At 50.0% G+C, this 23,421-nt stretch overlaps 1 protein-coding gene and 1 long non-coding RNA gene across 20 annotated transcripts in view; one reads left to right on the top strand and one right to left on the bottom strand.

The window, feature by feature from the left end:
- Positions 1-23,421, top strand: part of LRP8 (LDL receptor related protein 8) — an 81,650-nt gene that overhangs the window by 49,702 nt on the left and 8,527 nt on the right. For 3 of the 16 annotated variants that reach the window (XM_054534677.2, XM_054534697.2, XM_063712373.1), the window contains 12 exons: positions 1,699-1,821; positions 4,799-4,837; positions 6,102-6,221; positions 6,295-6,420; positions 10,841-11,015; positions 13,081-13,308; positions 14,911-15,029; positions 15,267-15,406; positions 16,868-17,009; positions 18,993-19,145; positions 19,992-20,216; positions 22,283-22,351. In XM_054534677.2, coding sequence (XP_054390652.1) covers positions 1,699-1,821; positions 4,799-4,837; positions 6,102-6,221; positions 6,295-6,420; positions 10,841-11,015; positions 13,081-13,308; positions 14,911-15,029; positions 15,267-15,406; positions 16,868-17,009; positions 18,993-19,145; positions 19,992-20,216; positions 22,283-22,351 — 1,659 coding nt within the window. Of the gene's footprint in view, positions 1-391; positions 779-1,698; positions 1,822-4,798; positions 4,838-6,101; positions 6,222-6,294; positions 6,421-10,840; positions 11,016-13,080; positions 13,309-14,910; positions 15,030-15,266; positions 15,407-16,867; positions 17,010-18,992; positions 19,146-19,991; positions 20,217-22,282; positions 22,352-23,421 lie in introns of all 16 variants that reach the window. The other 13 variants (XM_054534654.2, XM_054534667.2, XM_054534673.2 and 10 more) reach the window with 8 other exon arrangements.
- Positions 7,540-23,421, bottom strand: part of LOC103892585 (uncharacterized) — a 31,466-nt gene continuing 15,584 nt past the window's right edge. For 2 of the 4 annotated variants that reach the window (XR_008514832.1, XR_010135863.1), the window contains exons 3-6: positions 22,213-22,371; positions 20,974-21,327; positions 11,475-11,737; positions 7,540-10,705 (exon numbers count right to left, since the gene is read on the bottom strand). This is a non-coding gene — a long non-coding RNA (uncharacterized LOC103892585). The remainder of the gene's footprint in view (positions 10,706-11,474; positions 11,738-20,973; positions 21,328-22,212; positions 22,372-23,421) is intronic. The other 2 variants (XR_008514835.1, XR_656797.4) reach the window with 1 other exon arrangement.

The raw sequence follows: 23,421 nt of genomic DNA on the forward strand, positions 1-23,421 counted from the left end.
CGCTGTGCTATGAGGAGCCAACCCCAGACCCTGGTCCCTGGGAAGGGTCAGTGTCATTTAACAGATCATGTCCTGGGACCATAGCAGGGTCCTTCAAGACAGGCAGTGCTGTAAGGTTTCAGAATCCCCCTCCTAGTCCCACCATGCTCATGCTCATTTACCCAGTGAGGCCTGGGGGGCTCACAAAGGGCAGGTGTGTTGCCCCTCACCTAGCATGTCCGTGTTGGAAGCCCGCGTTCGCTATGCCTAACTGCACGTCCACCATTCAGCCCCCAAAGGGGACTTGTTCTGGCCCCCGGGTGAGGGTCGGAGCCCCTGTAGCCGGACCAGCGGGGCCCCAGGTCGTCCGGGGAGGGGGTCGGCGGGCCGACCGGCTCTCTGTCCCGCGCAGTGTGCGCCCCGCACGAGTTCCAGTGCGGCAACCGCTCGTGCCTGGCCGCCGTGTTCGTGTGCGACGGCGACGACGACTGTAGTGACGGCAGCGATGAGCGCGGCTGTGCAGACCCGGCCTGCGGGCCCCGCGAGTTCCGCTGCGGCGGCGATGGCGGCGGTGCCTGCATCCCGGAGCGCTGGGTCTGCGACCGCCAGTTTGACTGCGAAGACCGCTCGGACGAGGCAGCCGAGCTCTGCGGCCGCCCGGGCCCCGGGGCCACGTCCGCGCCCGCCGCCTGCGCCACCGCCGTCCAGTTCGCCTGCCGCAGCGGCGAGTGCGTGCACCTGGGCTGGCGCTGCGACGGCGACCGCGACTGCAAAGACAAATCGGACGAGGCCAACTGCCGTAAGCCCCCTCCATACCGCCCAGCCCCGCCCAGGGATTGCGGATCCGCTACGCGATCCGGATCCGCCAGGTGCAGGCTTCCTTTCATTGCCTTACCTGAATATATTACCCGGGTTTACTACAGAGGAGACCGAGGCTGGGAGAAGTGAAGTGACTTGTTTGAGTTCACGCAGCTGCCGGGCTGCGGAGCTCAGGTCTAACTCCAGAAGCCTCCACTGGTACCTGTGTCCCTGCTGTGAGCCCTCCCAGTCGTACTTCCCACCCCCATCCCCCGAACCCCTCTACCCAGAAACCTGGCAGGCTCAGGAGCTCCCCCCCGTCTCTTTACCTGCTAGGCCTGCTCATTCCTCAAGGCCTGGCCTAGATTCCTCTGACCTTCCCAGCTGGGCAGGTCCCCAGCAGCCTTCTCTTACAGCTCATCTCACACTGATGTCCCCATCTGAGCATTCCTCACCCCTACTGTGCACCCTGAGCGCCTAGAGGATGAGGAGACTCTTAGGAGTCTCTGGGCTCCCACCCCCACCTCCACCCCTCCCAGCACAGCACCTGGCACAGGAAGGTTTGCCAAATGGATGAAGTCATTAAGTAATGAGCACCAAGACTCAAAAGAAGGCCGTGTGTCTGTTCCGAGGAGTGGCCCTGGAGAGAGGCAGGGACAGGGAAACAGGAGATCTGGGTTTAGTCCTGAATCTGCCAGCCAGAGTGCCGTGTGACCCTGGGCAAGGCCTTCCCCCTCTCTGAGCTTCAGTCTCCCCATCTGTACACTGAGGTGCCTTGGCCAGGTGTCCTTTGAGGACTCCTAAGTTCAGCCACTGGTTCTGTTTTTGCTGGGGTGGCTATGGCATGGGGATGGGGGTGGTGGGGAAACTGTCCTAGCACCACACTGACTCTGATCCTCTCCCCTTGCCCTCTCCTGGCAGCACTGGGCACCTGCCGTGGGGACGAGTTCCAGTGTGGGGATGGGACATGTGTGCTTGCAATCAAGCGCTGCAACCAGGAGCAGGACTGTCCAGATGGGAGTGATGAAGCTGGCTGCCTACAGGGTGCGTGTGGTCAGGGCACAGAACACATCCTCTGTGAGGATGCCCTAGGCTCTGGTGACTCTCCAGAGGGCAGAGTTGGGAGGAGTTTCCCCTTGGTCCCCAAGATGCATTTTCCCCCAGAGCATCACTTGCCCCTAAATCACCTGGCTCCCTTTCCGTGGGGTCCTAGTGGCACCAGAACTGGATTTGTAAGGACTTTGCCAAAGCTGAAAGACGCCTAGGGGGACATGACAGAGCACTTGGGAAGTCCAGCCCCCACCACTTGTCCAGGTCCCAGCTGCTGAGTGGCTTCCCTCACTAGTTCCCAGGCTCAGCAGAGGCTGAGTCTTGCTCCCCAGGGAGCCCCTTTAGTTCTCAGATGGTTCTTCTGGTCACCACCTGCCCTCTGCAGGAGCAGGGACCCTCATTCACTAGTCATCTCGGGGAATGGATAACAGGCTGGGCAGTGTGGCAACTTCCCCTATCCGGGGTCCACAGGGCACAGGTCCCCCCAGGAGATGGTCAGTCCAGCCTCTAAGGTCTCTCTAGAGCTGCTGCCTGGTCCCTCCCAGGACCTGAGTCCTGCAAGATGAGACGCAGATCCCCACAGCCCTGCCCAGCTACATGAGGCTTAGCCTCCTAATCATCCCTGGGATCCTGTCCTGTGAGCAGAGCTTCCTCAGGTCCTGGATTTACCTGTCTGTCCTGGGCCACCCTCCAGGGACCTGTGAGGGACTGGAACTGGAGCTCTGCTTGCCTCCTGTGGGCCCCAGCCCAACCCTTCTTGTCCAAGATCTCACAGGCACTGTCCACTCTCTTGTCCGGCCCAACAGAGTCACCTTGTGAGGGTCCCCGCAGATTTCAGTGTAAGAGTGGCGAGCGTGTGGACGGCGGGAAAGTGTGTGATGTGCAGAGGGACTGCCGGGACTGGTCGGATGAGCTTCTGAAATTGTGGTGCGGTGCCTGTCTACGCCCACTGGCTGGACTCAGTCTCCTACCATCCCCCTCCTGGTATCTGGGCTCGAGGCCCTCCAGTGCCCCCTGCCCTGACACTTTCTGCTCTGACCCTCTCTTTGGACTCATGTGCCATCCTATGGCTTCACATGGGGCTTTTCGCCCCCAGGCCTCTGGTCTACATCTCTACAAAGTGCTAAGAGCTTGTCCATCCCAGGTACTAAAAATTTATGTCTTCTCTCACAAACTTGGCCTTTCCTCATTCCTTCCCCGTTCAGACCTCTGAGACCTTCTGGAACTTTCTCTCTTCCTCGGTGTTCCTGCTCTGCTGACCCAGCCAAGGCCCTGGGCTCTGAGGTCTTTTAGCCCCTTGCAGAAGACCCAGCAGAGGGAGAGGTGGGCACAGCAGGCAGGCAGCCAGGTGAAGCACATCCCAGGACCACTGCTCAGGCCATACCTGTGTGGGAGTAAGGCAGGCCTTGCAGCAGGAGGTGGCACCATCCTAAGCCCTGAGGAGTTCGGACCTGATGGGGAGACCAGACTTGCAGGCCAGACTAAAGCGAGACCTGGATGGAAGTGGCTGCCCTGATGTCGGCTACAGCTGTCAGGGTGGGTTCCAGGCTAAAAAGAACAGAGGCTTCAGGCTGTAGGTAGGGTGGGCATCCCAGAGAACATGCTAGAAACCCAGTGTGGAAGGTTCATGAGTTTTTTTTTGTTTTTGTTTTTGTTTTACTGTTCTCAGGTCAGGGCTTGAGGGAGATTTGACAGAGAAGCCCTGGGAGGACAGAGCCTAGGTCAGTCCCTCCCTCTCCTGCCTCCTGGCAGACTGTTTCCCCAGCACCTCCCTCCTGGGCACTTAGAGGAGGTTCATCCTCCTGAGCTTCCCAGGAAGAGCATATTTCCTCCCCCTTTTGAAGATTAAAAAACTGATTGTGAAAGGAAGAGTAGCTGAGTGAAAGTGACTCAGCTTCTACCTGAGCTGGCAGGAGACAGACACTCCCTCTGCCTCCAGGCCCTGCCAAGAGAAGTCCCAGAAGGAACTTGTGGAAAAAGAGACAGGGAAGCCAGAGTTACTGAGCCTAGCTCCCCCCACACCCAGATTTGGAGTAGCCAGGGACTACTGTCCTACTAATCCCTCTCTTCTCTCTCGTTGTTTGCATGACACACCAAAGAGGAGTATGTACACACGTGCTTGTGTCTGCGTGTGGCCTCTGTCTCTGTGTTGGTGAGAGGCCGGTGTCTGTATCCATGTCTTCTTCTCTGAGTAAAGCAGGGGAACTGCATTGATGCATCTATGTGTGTGACCCCATGTATGTGTGAATGTATCTATGGAGTCCATGGGATTGTTTGTGCTCTGCACATAAGCTGGTATGTGTGCATGTAGTTGTGTGCATGCTGGTGTGTGCATGTAGGTGTGTGCAGTGACACTACTTCTTCCATGGAAGGAAGCCGCAACTACTACTCTGGCCTCTGCACCACTCTACCCCATCCCCCTCCTCTCCTGGCTCCCCAGCGGTATCACACCCAGGATAGGTAGAATTAAGAAGGACTAAAGACTTCCCTGCAGGCATTTGGGGAAAGGCTACAGGGACAGACAGGTGCAGACCTGCTCTCCTTTCTCTTCCACTCACCCACCTGAGCCCTGGAGGACTCTGTGCCTTCCTTCATCAGAAGCCAGTCACTTTGAGCTCTCTCCTTTCCCCTTCCCCCTTTCAGGGCCATCCCACCTACACATGCCACTTCATCAAGTACTCAGTAAATAGAATTATTGAGTTGCTGCTACCTGCAAAAGGAGAGGAAGGAGGCGAGTGGATGCATGATGGGGGCAGTGGGTGAGTGGGAGGACAGATGAATGAACGGTGCTCAGGGAATAACACATGAAAGGAGAGGTCAGGGAGGGCTCTGAGTGACTGAAAGATTCCTGGAGGTGGGAGCTGCCATGGCTCAGCCCACCTCCAAGGGTCTGGGGCTTCCCAGGGCTGGGCCTGGCTGAGTCATCCCTGGGTCCCCCAGTCATGGGGTTGCTGTGGTCTTGTTCTTTCAGTTCCGCCAACATTCCTGGGAAACAGGAGGAGGCCCAGGGGTAAAGGGGTTATTCCCTAAGCATGGCTCAGGCTGGAAGTGGGGGCACCTTATAGCTGTGCATGGCCTGGGGTGGGCAGCTCAGACCAGCTACATGCATGGCCATGGCTGGCTCAGTTCAGCACTGCTTGGCTTGGCTGGAGTGGCGGTGCATGAGCCTGGGGGGCAGAGGGGGAGAGGGGCGTGGCACCTCCTCTTGGCTTGTGGGATTAACCTTCTGTGACTCTAAAGCTCAGGAGATGCTGTAAGAGCATTGGTCCTGGATTCCCTGACCTCCCCTAAGACCCTGCCAGAAGGTAGTGAGGGAGTGGAGGATGGGGAACCAGAACCAGATGACCTCCGGGCATCCCTTCACCTCTTGCAGCAGGTGGTAATCCTGGGACCGGGCCCATGACAAGATGGAGGAACAGGGACAGGTGCTGAGAGGAGAGGAGTTAAAAAACCCATCATATTAGTTCATGATAGGAGAGAATTGATTTAGCAATGGCTCCATGTTAAAAAAGGCCCAGGAGTCTTAAATAACCACAAGCACATTAGGGGGCATCCTGTGTTGTTCAGGTTCCTTCTGGGTGGCAAACTAGCTCTGGGCCCTGTCCAGAGAGGGACATGGACAGATGGAATGAGTCCAGAGAAAGGCACCCAAATGGCAGGAGACCGGATATCAGTGTTTTAAGGAGGATCTGAGGGAGCCTGTGCACCCTGGCCAACCCCACACAGCAGAGCTGGGAGCACAAGCAGAAGCCTCAGCAGGCAGTGCTGGTCCACAGTGGAGCCGGCTGCCCCAGGAGGGAAGTGGGCTCCCTGAGGCTGGAGATATTTAAGCAGGGGCATTTTGGAAGGGATTCTTAGGGTATCCTGAGGGTTGGATGTGACACACGCAGGCCCCTTCAACTCTGAGGTCACGAGGAAGGAGGTGCTGCGAGAAACATGTTTGTGAAAGGAAAGACCTTGGGCCACTGGGGAAGGCCTAGCTGCCTCCAGCTTGGTGGTGGACAGAGCCCTAGCTGGGAGGCTGGGGACCTAAGTTCTGGTTCCACTCTACCCTGTCTCTGTGTCAGGCCTTGAGTAGGAACCTGCCCTCTCTGTGCCACCTCCTGCCCAGAACACCTGGTAGATGAGGCTGAGGCTCAGTGAGGTTGTGGAGCCCTCCTGCCTCTGTGGGTGTCCCACTGCCCTGAGGCTCTGCTTCTGCTCTAGGTCCTACCCTGCCCTGCCCCCACTCCTCCTGGGCTCCTAGACCTTCAAGAGCCCATGTCCCTCCCCAGGGCTGAACGAGTGTCTGCACAACAATGGTGGCTGCTCACACATCTGCACTGACCTCAAGATTGGCTTTGAATGCACGTGCCCAGCAGGCTTCCAGCTCCTGGACCAGAAGACCTGTGGCGGTGAGACCTTCTCCCACACCCCCAAGCAGAAGCAGATCCTCCTGCCAGTTCTGACCCCTGCTCCTCCCCACAGACATTGATGAGTGCAAGGACCCAGATGCCTGCAGCCAGATCTGTGTCAATTACAAGGGCTATTTTAAGTGCGAGTGCTACCCTGGCTACGAGATGGACCTACTGACCAAGAACTGCAAGGCTGCTGGTACGGACACCCCAAGGGCAGAGGGGCAGCTCTGAAAGGGACACAGGAAGCAGCGTGCTTCCACATGTGAGGAGTGGGTGCGTACAGGTGCGCACACACAAGAAGGCAGGTTGTGTTACTGAGAGGTACAGGAACCCTTGGTCCCTTGTCTAGCTTGGGAGAAAGAATTCAGCCAAGAGACAATTAGTAACATAAGCCAAAGGTTTATTAAGGAGATAAGAGTACAGTCTAAGACAGGAGCAGGCTGACCCAGCTGGGAGCAGCAGCAATAGCTGTGTTTCTTTAAAGGGACAGTGCACTCTGAAAGGTGAGGCAGAGTGGGGCAGGCTGCTAAAAGAGAATGAACCAGCGGCAGCCCTAAGAGTTCTGCATTGGGTTTTTTTCTTGAAGTTCCTGTCTCTGTCCTAAATCTCTGCCTTTTTCTTTGTCTAGTTTTCCCATTCCTTCTTTAAGTCCCTGCCTGTTCCTCACCTAGTTCCCACCCAGGCTTGTGGGACCTCCCCTTCCTATTAGCTTGTGCGCATGCCCAGCTCTGGGCACAAATACTACCTAATGGTGGCATCACTCATTACCACCACCCTAGGAAGGTGGTATAGCGGTCAAATCTGATTGGGCCTGCATATTTCTTAGGGATTTCCCCTTTGCCCTTCCCCCCCTCCTCAACATGGAGCTAGCTACATTCTGATGGGAGAACTGCAGAGTGAGCAGTTTCTGGGCATCTTAAGGGGCATTCCTTTCTGCACAGGTATTTCCCCTCCTCTCTGCTCATATCTAGCATGAATGTTTTGGGTGGTCTCTAGGTGTGAGATTTTCTAGATTTCCCTTTTCTCAGGGACTCCCCCTTCTGCTCATGTCCAGCTGTCTGCCTACTCTAACAGTTGTACACACAGTGCTCAAAAGTGTACATACACATCACACACACAACGCACTGCACACTAGCACCCACACAGACACTGTATAGAGCCACCCAATATAGCCCACAGAGATGACACTCATACAACAGAATATATAGACACAAAACTGAACCACACAGAGACTACACACACAGCATAGGGAGTCCACACAAAGAGCACAACCTGGGCAGACCTACACATAGATCAATTCAGCCAGCAGAATTAATTCATTGTATTCAGTTGTTTATATTGGACACCTAACATTGTAGTAGACACTGGGGATTCAGCAGTAAGCAAAACAGATGCAAATCCCTGTCTGCCCTCAAGGGACTTATATTCTAATGGGTGAGCCAGGCTAGAAATCAGATAAATAAATAAAATATAGTGCATGGCAGATGGCGATAAGGGCTAAGGAGAAACAGAAAGTAGAGAATGGGAATAGGGAAGTCCAGGTGAGCAGGGGGTTCTAGTTTTAAATGGAATGGTCAGGGAAGCCCTCACTGAGAAGGTATTTGAGTAAAGAAGGTGAAGGGGGGTGGGTGTGGTGGCTCACACTTGTAATCCCAACACTTTGGGAGGCCTAGGCAGGAAGATCACTTGAGGCCAGGAGTTCAAGACTAGTCTGGGCAATGTAGTAAGACCCTATATCTAAAAAAAATTTAAAAACTAGCCAGGTATAGTACTATGCACCTATAGTCCCAAGCTACTCAGGAGGCTGAGGCAGGAAGATCCCTTGAGCCCAGGAGTTTGAGGTCACAGTGAGTTATGATGCCACTGCACTCCAGCCTGGGTGACAGAGTGAGACCTTTTCTAAAATAATAATAATAATAAATAAAAAGGGAATGAGGGAGGTGAGATAGTGAGCTACCACGCAATTATCTGCAGGAACAAGCATTTCAGGCTGTGAGCTACCATGCAATTATCTGTGGGAACAAGCATTTCAGGCTGAAGAGACAGAAACCGCAAAAGCCCTAATGCAGGAGCATGCCTAGTATGTTCAAGGAATAGCAAGGAAGCTGGTACAGTTGGAGCGAGGAAACTAGGAAGAGATGCAGCCAGAGAGGTGGCTTGGGGCAGCCCAAAGGGCCTTCTAGACCATTGTAAGAGCCAGCTCTGGATTTCACTCTAACTGGGGGGAAACCATTGAGGGCTCTGAGTAGGGAAGGGACATGGTGTGACATTTTATTCTGACTGCAGTATTGAGAACAGACTGTAGAGGACAAGGGAGAAGGCAGGGAAACCACTTAAGAGGTCATTGCAATAATCCAGAAGCGAGGTGATGGTGGCTGAACCCTTATTCCCACATTATTACTGTGGGAATAATGAGAAGTGGACAGACTGCAGATATAGTGCAAAGGCCAGCCAACAGGATTTGCTTATGAATTGAATGTGGAATGTGGACAAAAAAGAGTTACAGCAACTGAAAAAATAAGATTGCTACGTATGGGCTTGAGAAAGATGGTGAGGGAAGCAGGTTTGGAGGAATCTTAGGCTGTTTTGGACATGTTAAGTTTAAGAAAACTGGTTAGGTGTCCAAGTAGAGATATTGAGAAGGCAGTTGGATATATGAGTCTGGAGTTCATATGCAAGTTAAATACAATATACAACATATAAATTATAACAATACTGCAGCCATAATACTGACATGTTGCCCATAAACCCAAAAAGTGTAACACCCAAACTGTACAATATGTAACTCATACATTAGTATATCACATATAACATGTAACCTGCTCTTGCCCCCATATAGAACACATGTAATACATGACACAGATTATGTACATGCACTGGAGACAACACGCAACTACCCATGCATATACAAAATCCACACACATAAAATCTCAAATCATAAACACAGGGGGTTCCTGTCACAGTCACAGTCACAGCTGTCATTTAAAATCACTCCAACATGCCCCTTTAACCTGGCTCCTGCCTTCAGGGAGGTGAAGTGTCATTACTGTCATTTTGGGGTGAGGGAAATCACAGCTTGTCAGTGGCAGAGCTGGCCTGGAACTCAGCTTTCATCCTTGCCCCTTCCTGCACCTTGAGCCCATTCTCCATGCTCTCTATTTGTACCACACTTCTGTCTCACTCCCACCCTGCTTTGAATTAGTCTCCATCACTACACACAGGTCACACACACAGCCCCAGGCCCTACACGACTCTGTGCTGGTCCCATCCTCCAGGGAGCACATTAGCTTGGCAAAGATGCACAGTGACAGGGACTCGTGCCTGCAGAAGTGTCAGCTGGAAAACAAGAGAAGGAGGCACAGGGAGCTTGAGGGGCAGGTGTTACTAGGAGCAGCCCCTCAGACAGTGTTGGTGCCTGAGAGTGGCCCAATACATCTAGAAACAGCCTGTGGGAGCTGGTGCTAGGCCCTCAGAGGCCCATGGGACAGTGTCCTCCCATATGGAGTAGCCAGGAAAGTCTAGGTCACTTATTTATCATCTTAAAATCTAACCCTAAATCTAAGAAAAAAAACAGGAAACAGGTTTTGTGTATACATGAGCAGTTGTATGTTGTCTCTACTGCATATATATAATCTGTGTTGTATATCATATATGTCCCATCTCTGCCATTGGCTTAGGATAGAGAACAAACTCACCCAGCTCATAGGACCCTTTGTGATCTGGCCCCTGCCAGTCTCTGAAGCTCATCTCTTGCTATGTCCCCAATACTTTCTATCCTGAATTATCTTTTTTTTTTCCTTTGAGACAGAGTCTCTGTCACTCAGGCTGGAGTGCAGTGGCACAATCATGGCCCACTGCAGCCTTGACCTCCTGGGCTCAAATGATTCTCCCACTTCAGCCTCCTGAGTAGCTGGGACTACAGGCATGTGCCACCATGCCCAGCTAATTTTTTTTTTTTTTTTTAGAGATGGGATTTTGCCATATTACCCAGGCTAGTCTCAAACTCCTGGCCTCAAGCGATGTGCCAGCCTCAGCCTCCTAAAGTGCTGGGATTACAGGTGTGAGCCACTGTGCCTGGCCCCTAGTTATCTTTCTAAGACACTTACTTGCTCAGGTAGTTCCTTCTTGAACCACAGCAGTAGGGCACAAGCAGAGAAGGTGGTAGTTGCTGGAAAGAAATACATAGTAGGTAGAAGGGACAACCTGAGCAAAGACCCTGAGGCAGGAAGCCCATCCATGGCTAGGTAATGGTATCTGGTAGCTGGAATCAAGCTATGTTGGAGGGGCGAGTAATGAGGCTGGACAGGGAACTTGGGGTCACACTGTGGAAGACTTTCAGTGCAGGCCTAAGGAGAAAATGGGGAGCCATAAAAGATTTTGGAGAAGTTTGTATCTAATAAAAAGAATAAGAATCCTCCTGCTGTGCGTGGTGCTCTGCATCTTCTGCTTTCTGTACTCATTATTTCATCTGCTCCCGCAACCTGTAAAGTAGGAATTGTCACTAGTATTTTAAGGAAAATGGATGTGTCAGCCAGCAAGCCAGTGGCAGAGTCTTGGTCTCCAGGCTCCCTGCCTCTTGCACTGACTCTTTCTCTTTCAACCTCCCTGCATGGCAGCTGGCAAGAGCCCATCCCTAATCTTCACCAACCGGCACGAGGTGCGGAGGATCGACCTGGTGAAGCGGAACTATTCACGCCTCATCCCCATGCTCAAGAATGTCGTGGCACTAGATGTGGAAGTTGCCACCAATCGTATCTACTGGTGTGATCTCTCCTACCGTAAGATCTATAGGTGAGCAGCCATATCCTCTGCAGCAAGGCATGAAGGGTGGGGGTGAGGGGTGGTGACAGGTGAGGGGGGGAGGAGTGGCCTCTGCCTCTAGAGCTCCTCAGGACAGAGTTGGGACTTGGGAAGAGATGCAGGATCACAGTGGATATGGAACTTCTAAGACTTTACTGGGGCTGGAGTAGGCTGAGGGCTCCCTTGGGTTAGCAGCTTTGAGCCCCTAACACCTGGGATTTGTCTGACCTCTGGAGGCCTAATATGGAAGCACAAGACACAGGAACTGTTTGGCCAGGGCAGAAAGGAAGAAATCCTGGCTTTGGGGAGGACTTTCCAAGCAGCTCACATCCCTGTGTGTTGGAACCTGGGGACTTAGACCTGGTCCCTGCCCAGAGGATCCCACTCATAACACAGTGACATCCATTTGTGATGATCATGAGAAAGTACAGAGGAGGCCTCCAAACCCACCTGGGCATCTGATCTGGCATGCCTTCCTGGATGGCATCACCCCAAGGCCAGCTTTTCACTGTCTTTGACGCCACAGTCAGTGGACCTGGTGCTTGGGAAGCTCTTCACACACTGGAGGAGGTTCTCTCCTAGGACTTTCTCAGATGCCAGCAGCCTGCCTCCCTGCATGTCTGGGCCCCCTTTAGACAGTCATGTCCTTTCTTTGTCCTGAGATCCACTTGGCAGGAGTGCTGATGACCAGGCGCTGGGTAGACACTGAGTCACTGATGAAAGAATGATGGGATAGATGGGTGGAAGAGTGGATGGAAGCAAATATAGCAAGTGCTACTCACTGACAACTAGATTCCTGCCTCCCTGCAACACAGACACTCAGTTCACACACACCCAAAAACATAACTAGAACAATGCCTGTCCAAGAGTTGTAACTGAAAGAGGCAGGATTTGGTGACAGACTAGATATGGGGCTGATAGAAGAAATTTACTCCTTCATAGTGAATTTTGGGAGTTTCAGGTTTTTGGCTTGGGAGGTTTCATGAATGGTGGTGCTGTTCTCTGATGTGTGAAGCAGTAGAGGAGGATCAGGGCTCAGGGGTTGGGCCGTCTGGTTGGCTGAGGGGAGGGGAATGGGGATGAACAGTTTTGGACATACTGAGTTCAAGGTGTCCATGGGACATCCAAGGGGAGCTAGTTGGCTTTGCAGTGTGGATCGTAAGAGAGCTGTTGGGATTGGAGACTTAGTTATTGATGGCAGTGGACACTAAGGAACTAATCACCCAGAGAGAGGGCAAGAAGAAGAAAACCTCTGGGGAAACAGCATTTGCTGTTTTGCTAATGTTGCCTCCTGAGTATCTACTGTATTCTTAGCCCTTCTCTCCATTGTCACTGGCACGGTCATTCTTCAGACTCTCTTAATCTCCCACCCAGATGCTGTAACGTCCTCCTAACCAGTTTCTGTGCTTCATTCCCTCTCCTTCCAACCCATCCACTCCATAGATGCCACAGTGAACTAACATGCTTATTGGACTATATCCTCTGGCCTGTCCAGTTACCACTGGGGATAAATCCTAATTCCTTGGCATGGTACTCAAAGCCCATCAGGATGGGGTTCCTGCCTACACCTGCTTGCAGTCTGACACCCACATAAGCAGCTCCCCTAAGTATCTCACTGTTCCAGAGCAGACTCACCTCTGGCCATTTGCACAAGTCTTTCTTGTTCCCTAATGGCTTTCTGTCCTGGTGAATTCGTGCTCCTGGTGAACTCGTCCTTCAGGACTCAACTATAAAGGCTTCTCCCGCCCTCTGGGATGAGGTAGTCTCCATGCCTCTGCTGCCATAGCCTCTAATGCTTTCCATAATCACATTGTATTATGTGATTATGAGCTGTGGGGCAGCCCCACCTCAGAAAGCCAGAGACCGTGGCCCATGTAAGTCTGTACCCCTACCCTGGTACCCCAGGGAATGTATAGAGTAGAAATTATCCACGTTCCTCTAAAAATCTATTGCCATGGCCCAGATGGAAGAGAGAGAGGGGAAGGGTGCACAGGTAGCTCCAGATGAGCCCATGGGCGGAACATCTGCCCCATGGTCATCTCTGTTTTCTCTTAAGCGCCTACATGGACAAGGCCAGTGACCCGAAAGAGCAGAAGGTCCTCATTGATGAGCAGCTGCACTCTCCAGAGGGCCTGGCAGTGGACTGGGTCCACAAGCACATCTACTGGACTGACTCGGGCAATAAGACCATCTCAGTGGCCACAGTTGATGGTGGCCGCCGACGCACTCTCTTCAGCCGTAACCTCAGTGAACCCCGGGCCATCGCTGTTGACCCCCTGCGAGGGTGAGTGTCCCAACTGAACTTCCCATTCTCCCACCATAGGTGCTCAGTCCTCTTGTGTCTGTCACAAGAGCTATCTTGAGGGCTCTAGAAAGCTGTGGGCCACTTAGACACAGGCCATGGGGAAGAAAGTCTTGTTAATCCCCAACCAAGGTTCTCTGGGCATTGGTCACCAAAGTTCTCCCTGGACTCTCCCACCCACTCGTTATATCGTAGAATTGGAGCGTCTCAGAGCAGAGTAGGGCTCTAGAGATGGCCTGATAGAAGCTCCTGGGGGAGGAAGCCTTTCTTCAGGCTGCTGTAGGTGGGCATCTGGCAGCTGCTCACATACTTCCAAAGACAGGTAGCTCATTACCTCCCATAGGGCCTGTTTCACTGTGGGGCAGCTCTGCTCATTAGAAAGTGGGTCTTTTCCCCTCATAATGCCAAATCTATCTCCCTGCAATTTCCTCCATTGGCCTCTGGAGTTACATAAAACATGTCTATTCCCTGCCCTGTGGGAGAGCCAGCAAGATTTGAGGACCAAGATGACTGGTCTGTTCTGCTTCAGACTGCCTGCCTCCATCCCTACCCCTGTTGCCTATGGTCTCTGGGCCCTCACCACCTAGGTTGCCCTGCTCTGGCCACCCCTCAATTTTGGGAGTTAGGGATTCTGAACAGAACAGGACTCCCTCTCTCCCTCAGTGTGGATATCTTGAGATGGTTTTTTTTAGCGTTGTATCATGTTAAGTTTAACAGAATCAACAGCTGCTTCCTACTGCTATTTCCTTGTTAAACAGGGATAAGAAAACCCTCTTCTTCGAGCAAGGGCAGCTGGTGAGGGGAGTACCACATGGGAGGTTATGTGAGGCCTTGGGAAGTGACTGATAGCTGCCATTCACTAAGCACAGGTCAGGTGCTTCCAGCACAGAACTAGGCACTCTGACGGATACGGAGCCTCTCCTCTCACCCTCACTTCATCCCTGTTCTCTGTCTGTTCTCATGCAGACCTTGTGTTGCACCTGCCACATCCTGTCCCTCACATCATAGAGTTACACCCAGCCCAACCCCAATCCATTGTGGATCTGTCAGGGTCCCAGCAGGAAACCCACTGCATACTCAAGATAATCGGAGGAGGGTTTAATAAAGGGACTATTTACAAAGGAGTGGGTTAGGTCTAATTTACTACCTTGGATTAGTAACAGTGGGCTGCTACCGGCCCTAGTAGGCCTGAGGAGACAAAAGCAGGGAGGGTTACCTGAGTTAGGAAGCTCATCCACTTTCTCCTCTGAAACCAGAAAAGAGAGGGCTTACTAGGGCCTTCCCCACACTGACACCCTAAGGCTCTAGTTAGCACTGCCAGAAGTGGGAGAGATGGGGTCACAGGCTATTCAGCTGAGTCTGGGTGCAATCTCGGAGAATAGTTTTCCTCAAGTTCTCAAATGAGGTGAAGGCTAAAGTGCCTGCTAATTCTAAGATTTGATGGTTCAAAAGAACTTTAGAGGTCTTCTCAGTCCCTACTAAACATAACCCACAACTAGTCAATGGGTTATTGCGCTCTTGTGACTCAGACTACCCCGGTCATGTCCCCAGCAAGAAGCCAAATTGGGTTATTTTGTCTTTTAGGTTCATGTATTGGTCTGACTGGGGGGACCAGGCCAAGATTGAGAAATCTGGGCTCAACGGTGTGGACCGGCAAACACTGGTGTCAGACAATATTGAATGGCCCAACGGAATCACCCTGGGTGAGCCCTGCCTTTCCTGGGTTGGGGGCCTATTCTAGTGCCTTGTCCTGATCACTGTCTGGAACTCCATGAGTCTTGTTTCTGGGTCCTCTCATGGTGCCAGTGACTTTGTTTCCTAATGGTTGCCCTAGGCTGGCCTCAGTGTGAGGCCTAGAAATGTGGGCAGGAGGGGTACAAAGGAACAGAGCTCCAGATTGGGGTCCCAGGTTCATGACCTGATCCTGCTTCCTTCCCAAGATCTGCTGAGCCAGCGCTTGTACTGGGTAGACTCCAAGCTACACCAGCTGTCCAGCATTGACTTCAGTGGAGGCAACAGAAAGATGCTGATCTCCTCCACTGACTTCCTGAGCCACCCTTTTGGGATAGCTGTGTTTGAGGTGAGTCCTGTAAGGAGAGGCATGGGCCCACTAGGAAGCTGAAGCCTAGAAAATGCTTGTTCAAATAGGATGAATCCCTGAGACTTGTTCAAATGAAAACAGGAACAGGGAAACCAACTGATTTGTTTGTAAACAATCTGTGAGCTGCCTGCACATAAAGGTTCTGCAGCCCACTCTTCACCTGGCAGCCTTTCCCATGCTCTCTTCTCAAGACCCCTCTCCCAGAGCACTTCTCACAGGTGAGTTGCTAGGCACGTATGTTTCCTCTCTGTGCCCTCAGCACCCAGCACTGTAACCCATATACAAAAGGTACCCAGTAAAGGGAGGAAAGGAAGAAGGAACATACATATCCTTAGAATCATTTACTGGAGGAAATAGCCTGAGAGATGCTGTTCAATTCTGCACACTTTTATTGACCTCTGCCAGACCCTGGGGTCACAGAAGTGAATCAGACACTATCCTAGTCTCAAGAAGCTCCCAGCAAAGCAAGGAGCCAAGACCCTCCTGTGCCCTGACCCTAATGACTTTTCTTCTCCGGGAATGAAGAAGCCAGAACCAACCAAGGTCTCACACCTTCACCTCTTCCCCAAAACTAACTCCACCACCAAGGGGAGGGAAAGCAAAGGGATGATGGTCTGTGGTGGGCATTGGCAGGATTTGCTTGCAGCAAAGTTACTCAGCACTGCTCTGAAGTTGTGGGCAAAGCTCCACCTCTAAGTCCAGCCCCTGCTTTAAAGGACAGATGTGTTGGTACACAAGTGTTTGTGCTTGTTTATATACACGGCATGTACATGTAAAGTATGTGTATGTGCATGGGTAAATATAAATGCATCAGAATAAAAGTGTGCATTCCTCTAAGTGCTGGTGCTTATGTGTGTACATAATATGCCAAGATGTATTTAGACTGCATATTTAGGGGCAAATGTAGCTTTTTGTGTGTGGATGAACATTTGGGTATGTGTTTAGATCTGTGTATGAGGATGCACAGTTGTACCTGTACGTGTGGATTTGCTGACAGATGCACATCTAGGCTTATATGGACTAACCATGTGGACTTGTGTGGATACCCAGAGGCTATAGGAAGCCCAGCAGGGCATAACCCTCATAGCTCACACATCCCTTCCAATCTTGGTCCCAGGCCCCAATAATGATAATGCTATAGAGATTTAACCTTGGGTTTCTGCTGGGCTCTAGCAAGCAGGCTTAGTTCAGCATGAATGAGTAATGTTGTGGCTGTCAGTTCAAAGCACAGAATCACTGAATAATCCTCTAAGATAGAAGGGAATGAGGAGAGGTGCATCACAGATTAGAGGCTGAGAGCCCCACCGTGAATCCATAGACAGGACAGATCAGGGGAGATTTCAGGGCAGTTCTTGTGACTATGGTTTGGGGCCAACCCCTCAGATTGAGGTCATGGATTTACACTCCAGGCCTCCCATCCTCTGCATCTATACCCCACAGGACAAGGTGTTCTGGACAGACCTGGAGAACGAGGCCATTTTCAGTGCAAATCGGCTCAATGGCCTGGAAATCTCCATCCTGGCTGAGAACCTCAACAACCCACATGACATTGTCATCTTCCATGAGCTGAAGCAGCCAAGAGGTAAGCTGTCTCTGGTCCTAGGTCCCAGGTCCCCTGACTGTGTCCTCTCCTTTCACCAGGCAGGCTGTGTTCACATTCAGGTCACAACTCAGCAACCCCAGGAATAATAACAACAATCCCTCTTGTTGGTAGAGGACTTTTTCATCATATATTTTGTCTCATTTTTGTCAAGTTCTTTGTGAAATAAGGCTGGGTATAAATGAATACATAACTGTCCTGTTTTTGCCAATCCTACAAAGTGTGGGTATTACTCTTCTAACAGCTGAGGAAACGGAAGCTCAGAGAGGTAAAATAATGTTAGCAGGTGGCAGAACTGAAACCTAAACCCAGGTCTATCTGGTTCCACAGCTGCTTTCACCATGACACACTGCATCTAACTTGCTATTTGTAGTCATTCTGCAGTAGTATAAGCTAATGTATCCGAGGGCCATATAATAAGTCAGCTTATTGGTTGGAAATAGAATCTAGGAATCCTACTACTAGGTTGTCCCCTCCTCTATCACTAGGATATACTAATTCTAACTGTAACTGAAGTGTTGGCTGCCAGGGTGAAAGAGGGAAAGCAAGGGAGTGTAAGGAGATAAGATTGGTTCCTGATTCTAGACCTAGAAATTTAAATGAGAGACATAGTATGTGGCACAGGGAAAAACAAAAACCACCAGCATATGGGCTTTGGAGCCCAGCCGACCTCAATTTAAGTTCTATCTCTAGTCCAGACATGGTGGCTCATGCCTGTAATCCCAACACTGAGAGGCTGAGGCAGAAGGATCCCTCGAGCACAGGAGCTCTGGGCAGCAGTAGGCTATGATTGCATTACTGCACTCCGGCCTGGGCGACACAGCAAGACCCCCACCTCTTAAAAAAAAAAATTCCTAGAGTATAGCTTTGACGAGTTTGTTCTCTTTGAGCCTAGGTGTCTTTATCTGTCAGTGTGGGATGTAACGTCCCCACCTCTCAGAATTGTTGCAAGGATTAAATGAGAGTGTAGGAATAAAACACTAGGTATGATGCTGGAAAGTACCCAATAAAAGTAGTAGGAAGGCCGGGCATGGTGGCTCATACCTGCAATTCCAGCACTTTGGGAGGCCAACGCGGGAGGATCACTTGAGCCCAGGAGTTTGGGACCAGCCTGGGCAAGAAGGCAAAACTCTATCACTACAAAAACTATAAAAATGACCCTGGTATGGTGGCATGCGCCTATAGTTCCAGCTACTCGGGAGGCTGAGGAGGGAGGATTTCTTAAGCCCGGGAGTTTGAGGCTGCAGTGAGCTATGATTGCACTGCTGCACTTAGCCTAGGCAACAGAGTGAGACCATGTCTCAAAACATAAAAAATAAAAACAATTTAAAAAGTAGGAGGGCTTCACAATTGCAGAGATGTGGAACCAACCTAAGTGTCCATCGACTAATGAGTGAATAAAGAAAATGTGGCACATATACACCTTGGAATACTACTCAGCCATAAAAAGGAACAAAATAATGTATTTTGCAGGAACTTGGATGGAGCTGGAGGCCATTATTCTAAGTAAAGTATGATAGGAATGGAAAACCAAAAACTATATGCTCTCACTTATAAGCGGGAGCTAAGCTATGAGTACACAGGGGCATACAGAGTATAGCTAAGCTATGAGTACACAGGGGCATATAATGGACTTTAGAGACTAAAAACAGGGAAGGTAGTAGCAGGGCTAGAGATTTAAAAAAAAAAAAAACTACACATTAAGTACAATGTGCACTACATTTGGGTTACAGGTGCACTAAAGTACCAGAATTCACCACTATATAATTCATCCATGTAACAAAAAACAACGTGTATCCCAAAAGCTTTGGGGGAAAAAAAAGAAAGGAAAAGAAAAAAATATGAAAAAAAAAGTAGTAGGGCAAGCTTTTTGAGCAAGCCAGGTGGGAGAGGCCTCATCCTCAGGAGGCAGGAAGACCTGGCATGTCCTGTCTGTGCCCCAGCTGTCTCCCTCTCTGCCATTAGCTCCAGATGCCTGTGAGCTGAGTGTCCAGCCTAATGGAGGCTGTGAGTACCTGTGCCTTCCTGCTCCTCAGATCTCCAGCCACTCTCCCAAGTACACGTGTGCCTGTCCTGACACAATGTGGCTGGGTCCAGACATGAAGAGGTGCTACCGAGGTAAGCAGACCTTCCAGGAGGGATGGCCCCTGGCAGTGTCAGACTCTACCCTGCTGAAATCTTCCCTTGGCTTCTGGGACACAGTATGCTGCTGGTTTTCTTCCATCTTCCTGGTTACTTGTTGCCTTTCTCTTTTTTACCTTCCTTGAATGCTCATGCCCCCAGGATCCTTCCAAAGCTTTTTCTCACTCCCAAGGAAAAAATGCACATATACAGAAAACATTTTAAATTCAGTTTCAGGGAGTTTCTGGAACCCTTTAAAAACCTCAAGTTAAGAACCCTTAATCTCCGTGGCTTCAGGTACATGCAGATAACTATGTATTTGCCTTTTTCTCACCTAGAACTTAACAAACACTACACAGAAGCCCTTTTGCAATATAATTGGGACTAATAGTTAATACTTCAACCGCATACACAGATTCATGTCCCAATCTTGATGTATAGCCAAGGCCTTTCATTTGAGCCTAAGTCTACTGCATTATTAATAATTTACAGGTTCAATTGTTTAAAGTGGAATAAGAATTTAAATCTATTGGTATAACAATATGAGTGTAAAATCCTTCTAGATTTATCTGATTTCCCCTCCCTATAGTCTTTTTATTGCTGGTCTTACTCACAACTAATTCCACAGCAATGTTTTAATGACTCATCTTTACTGAATCAAAGTGAAGTGCTTAGCATTCAGCTAAAGAAAAGATCATACCACACCGGGGAGATTAGGAAAGCCTTCACAGAAGTGGCATTTGAGCTACGCCATGAAGATAAGTTCCTAAGTATATCTCAGAGGCAATAACTTAGGCAACAAAATTATCTGTCCAAGTGACCTCCATGGTATTTCCCCTCCAGCACCTCAATCTACCTCAACTACGACGTTAGCCTCTACCATGACGAGGACAGTACCTGCCACCACAAGATCCCCTGGGACCACCGTCCACAGATCCACTTACCAGAACCACAGCACAGAGACACCAAGCCTGGCAGCTGCAGTCCCAAGCTCAGTTAGTGTCCCCAGGGCTCCCAGCATCAGCCCGTCTACCCTAAGCCCTGCAACCAGCAACCACTCCCAGCACTGTAAGGAAATGAGTTCTGCATTCTTTCATGACATGGGAGGGCTCCTAGGGAAGCCAGGATGGGGGTATGTGATAAGAGAGAACCTACCAGAGCTGAATACTGCATATCTTTGAGGAGGTTACTGCATATCTGAGAGGGAGGTAGAGTACCAGCCTGCGATTTAGGACTCCTAGGTGCCCCTACCTTACAGAGGGTCTCGTAGGAAGCTGAGACCCTGGAGCCTCAGTTGCTTCTCTTACAAAGTGGAAATAACCACCCTTTCACAACCTGCTTCACAAGATTGCCATGATAGACAAAGGTGTAACTGGTGTAACTGGAGGTGCTCATGCACACAGCCATTGCTGACTCTGCGAGGGTGTGTGTGTCTATGTTTCACAAAGTTCTGAGGTGTATATGAGGAGGTGTCCGTTGTGTTTGGAAAGCTCTGATCTCAATTCACAGCAGGTCCCCAGATAGTAATATCTACAACCATGGTCTCCTTATACCTCTTTCCAACCCTGGGATGAAAATAATTAAGTTCACCACTTATTAAATCATTGGGAGCAGTAATTATCACTGCTAGAAATGTTCTATCTCATTAATCAGCAAATACATTTTTAATTGAGTTACCTGCCAGAGGGAGTTCATTTAAAAGGATAAACTATCTTTTTAATTTTTTCCCCTACATGGACAGCCCAGAAACCAAGCTGCTTGGCAGCATCTTCCTAACTGGTCTTATTTGCCAGCAGAAGCTGGCTTTTTGGAGTGGAGCACTTACTCCGAAGTTTGCAGAGGCAGACGGAGCATGTGTGAATTCCAGTTCCTCTCATCTGAGGGCAGAGCCTCTCACCAGCTTCTCCTCACTGGCTTCATCATGCTCTAGGTTTTAATATCACTGTCCAGTGTTCGCTGTGGCCCAGAGCAGGGAGGACAGCAGCATTTCCACAGTTAGCTCTGGAAGCAAGCAGTGCAGCTTTTTCTCCCCTTAACTGTTAGATTCTCTTGGAGTAACATGGATAAACAGTCACATTGAGAGAGGATGGGCCTTGGGCCATTGCCAGGACAGTCATCTCACCTGCAGCAAGTGTAGTTGATAGCTCCTTTTCACACCACAGGGAGCTGTCAGGAGGATCTAAGGGAAAGATGCTTTCTGAACTATAAAGTGCTTCACAAATGTTACAATGAAGATGGTTATAAGAGTGAGAAAGGTGGCACGGCATAGTTTTTCAAAAAGACAGTAAATTTTCTAAGCACTTTTCAGTTTAAAATGTGCTTTTACATATCTTTTTAAAATTTAGACTGTATTCAACAAGCCCATCCCACTCTCCACCCTCTTAGAACTAGGCAAAGTTGTGCCAAGCATTTTATATTCATTTTAGATAAATTATTTCATTTAATCCTTACCATATCCCTAGGAGGTAGGTAATATCACCATTTTAAAGATATAAAAGTATAATACCATGTGCTGTATTTATAATATATAATAATTTGCTCAAGGTCACATGGGTAGTGAGTAGTAGAGCTGGGACTTGAACCCAGAAGTCTGACACAGAAGCCTGTGCTCTTGATTCCTCTACACTATACTATGTCCCATTTCAATTACTTATGAAAAATAATCTGATAATGCAGATGGATGGACAGACAGCTCACCAAAAACCATACTGGCAAAGCAACAGATACTGATGGAAAAAGGCAAATGACCTAGTCCGTCAGCAACATAAAGACCTAAGTGCTCACTTTGCCATGCACAGCCCCCAGCTTCCTACCACCGTGATGCTGTGGAAAGGGTATGGGACTTGGGACATGAGTCCTGGGTTCAAGTCCCAGCTCTGCTACTTTTCTGTGAGTCCCCAAACCCCTCAGTTAAGACTCAGTTTCCTTGCCTGTAAAATGGAGATAACCTCTGTCCTGCTTGCCTCACAGGAGTTGTGATAGGATGTGGAAAGACTGAATTATTAGGCAACAGCCAGGATCATCATTTTAGAATGAGGATGAGAAGCAGTTGGGTAGTTCTTACCACTTGAGGCCAGTAGGGGCTTGGACACACAGTGATAGAGCATCGTTCTGCAAACGTTTGTGTTTTGCAGATGGGAATGAAGACAGTAAGATGGGCTCAACAGTCACTGCCGCTGTTATTGGGATCATCGTGCCCATAGGTGAGTGTGGCCCCCAGTCACTGAAGAGAAAAGAGAGACCCTGCTTAGGCCTAGGGAAAAGTGCTAGCAGGGTAGAGAACTTGGCCTGCCCTATTGACTTGTTCTGCCCTTGCAGCCTTCCTGCCTACCTCCCAGTCCTGATTTAATTTGGTTTTTTAGCCTAGCACACAAGGCTCTTCGGGACCTGGCCCCAGGTGACCTTCCAGGTACATCCCCCATCTCCCCACCCCTCGATTCACACTCTACACTCCAGCCATGTGAAGTGCGACTGTATGATCCCCAGGAACATGGCTGGTATCTCTTGCTCACCATTCTCCCCAGCTCCTGGCAATGTCTGGCACATGGTAGGAAATCAAGGATTTGTTGAATTAGTGAATAGAGCTGCTTACCATTCCTTTAATAGGTCATACTGTCTTGTTTTCTTTCTGTTTGGTTTTCAACAAGTATTTATTAAGCAGCTACTATGTGCCAAACTCTGTGATAAGGGGAGGAAAGGCAGTTAAAGATGAATAAGACATAGTTCTGTCCTACAAAAGTTTATAGTCTTGTTGGAGAGACCCACATAACACAGATAAGTTCGTTACGACCTGGTAGGTCCTAAGGTTAAGCTGCATGCACTGACTTCAGAGACAGTGCTGAGGAAACACTTAATTTGGGCTGGGGGACGGGGAAGAGGGAAGAAGAGGTTTCCTAACGGAAGTGATATTTGAGCTGGGTCAGCCAAGTGAAGGAGGATCAAGAGCAGTCCAAGCAGTGAAGACAGCATGAGTAAAGCCAGGAGTAGGAAATGGCCTGGAAGGGTCAGGGTCGGGTGGGTTTAGAGCTAGAAGGAGACCAGTATGGCCCGAGTATAACACTTTGTTAAGACGTCACAGAGAATCATGGGGGCTGATTCATTCTCTTCCACCCCGACATCCACACGGTATCCTGTACACCCCTCTCTTAGCAGTCTCATCTCTTAGCAGTATCTTTGCATTCTAATTGTCCATTCAGAGCTTTATCTCCCTTACTTGGCTATGAGTACTTCAAGGACAGGAACTTTGTCCTTTTATCCTGGGAATCTTCAGTAT

This window comes from Pongo abelii, chromosome 1, assembly GCF_028885655.2.
Source record: "Pongo abelii isolate AG06213 chromosome 1, NHGRI_mPonAbe1-v2.0_pri, whole genome shotgun sequence".
Taxonomy (NCBI): domain Eukaryota; kingdom Metazoa; phylum Chordata; class Mammalia; order Primates; family Hominidae; genus Pongo; species Pongo abelii.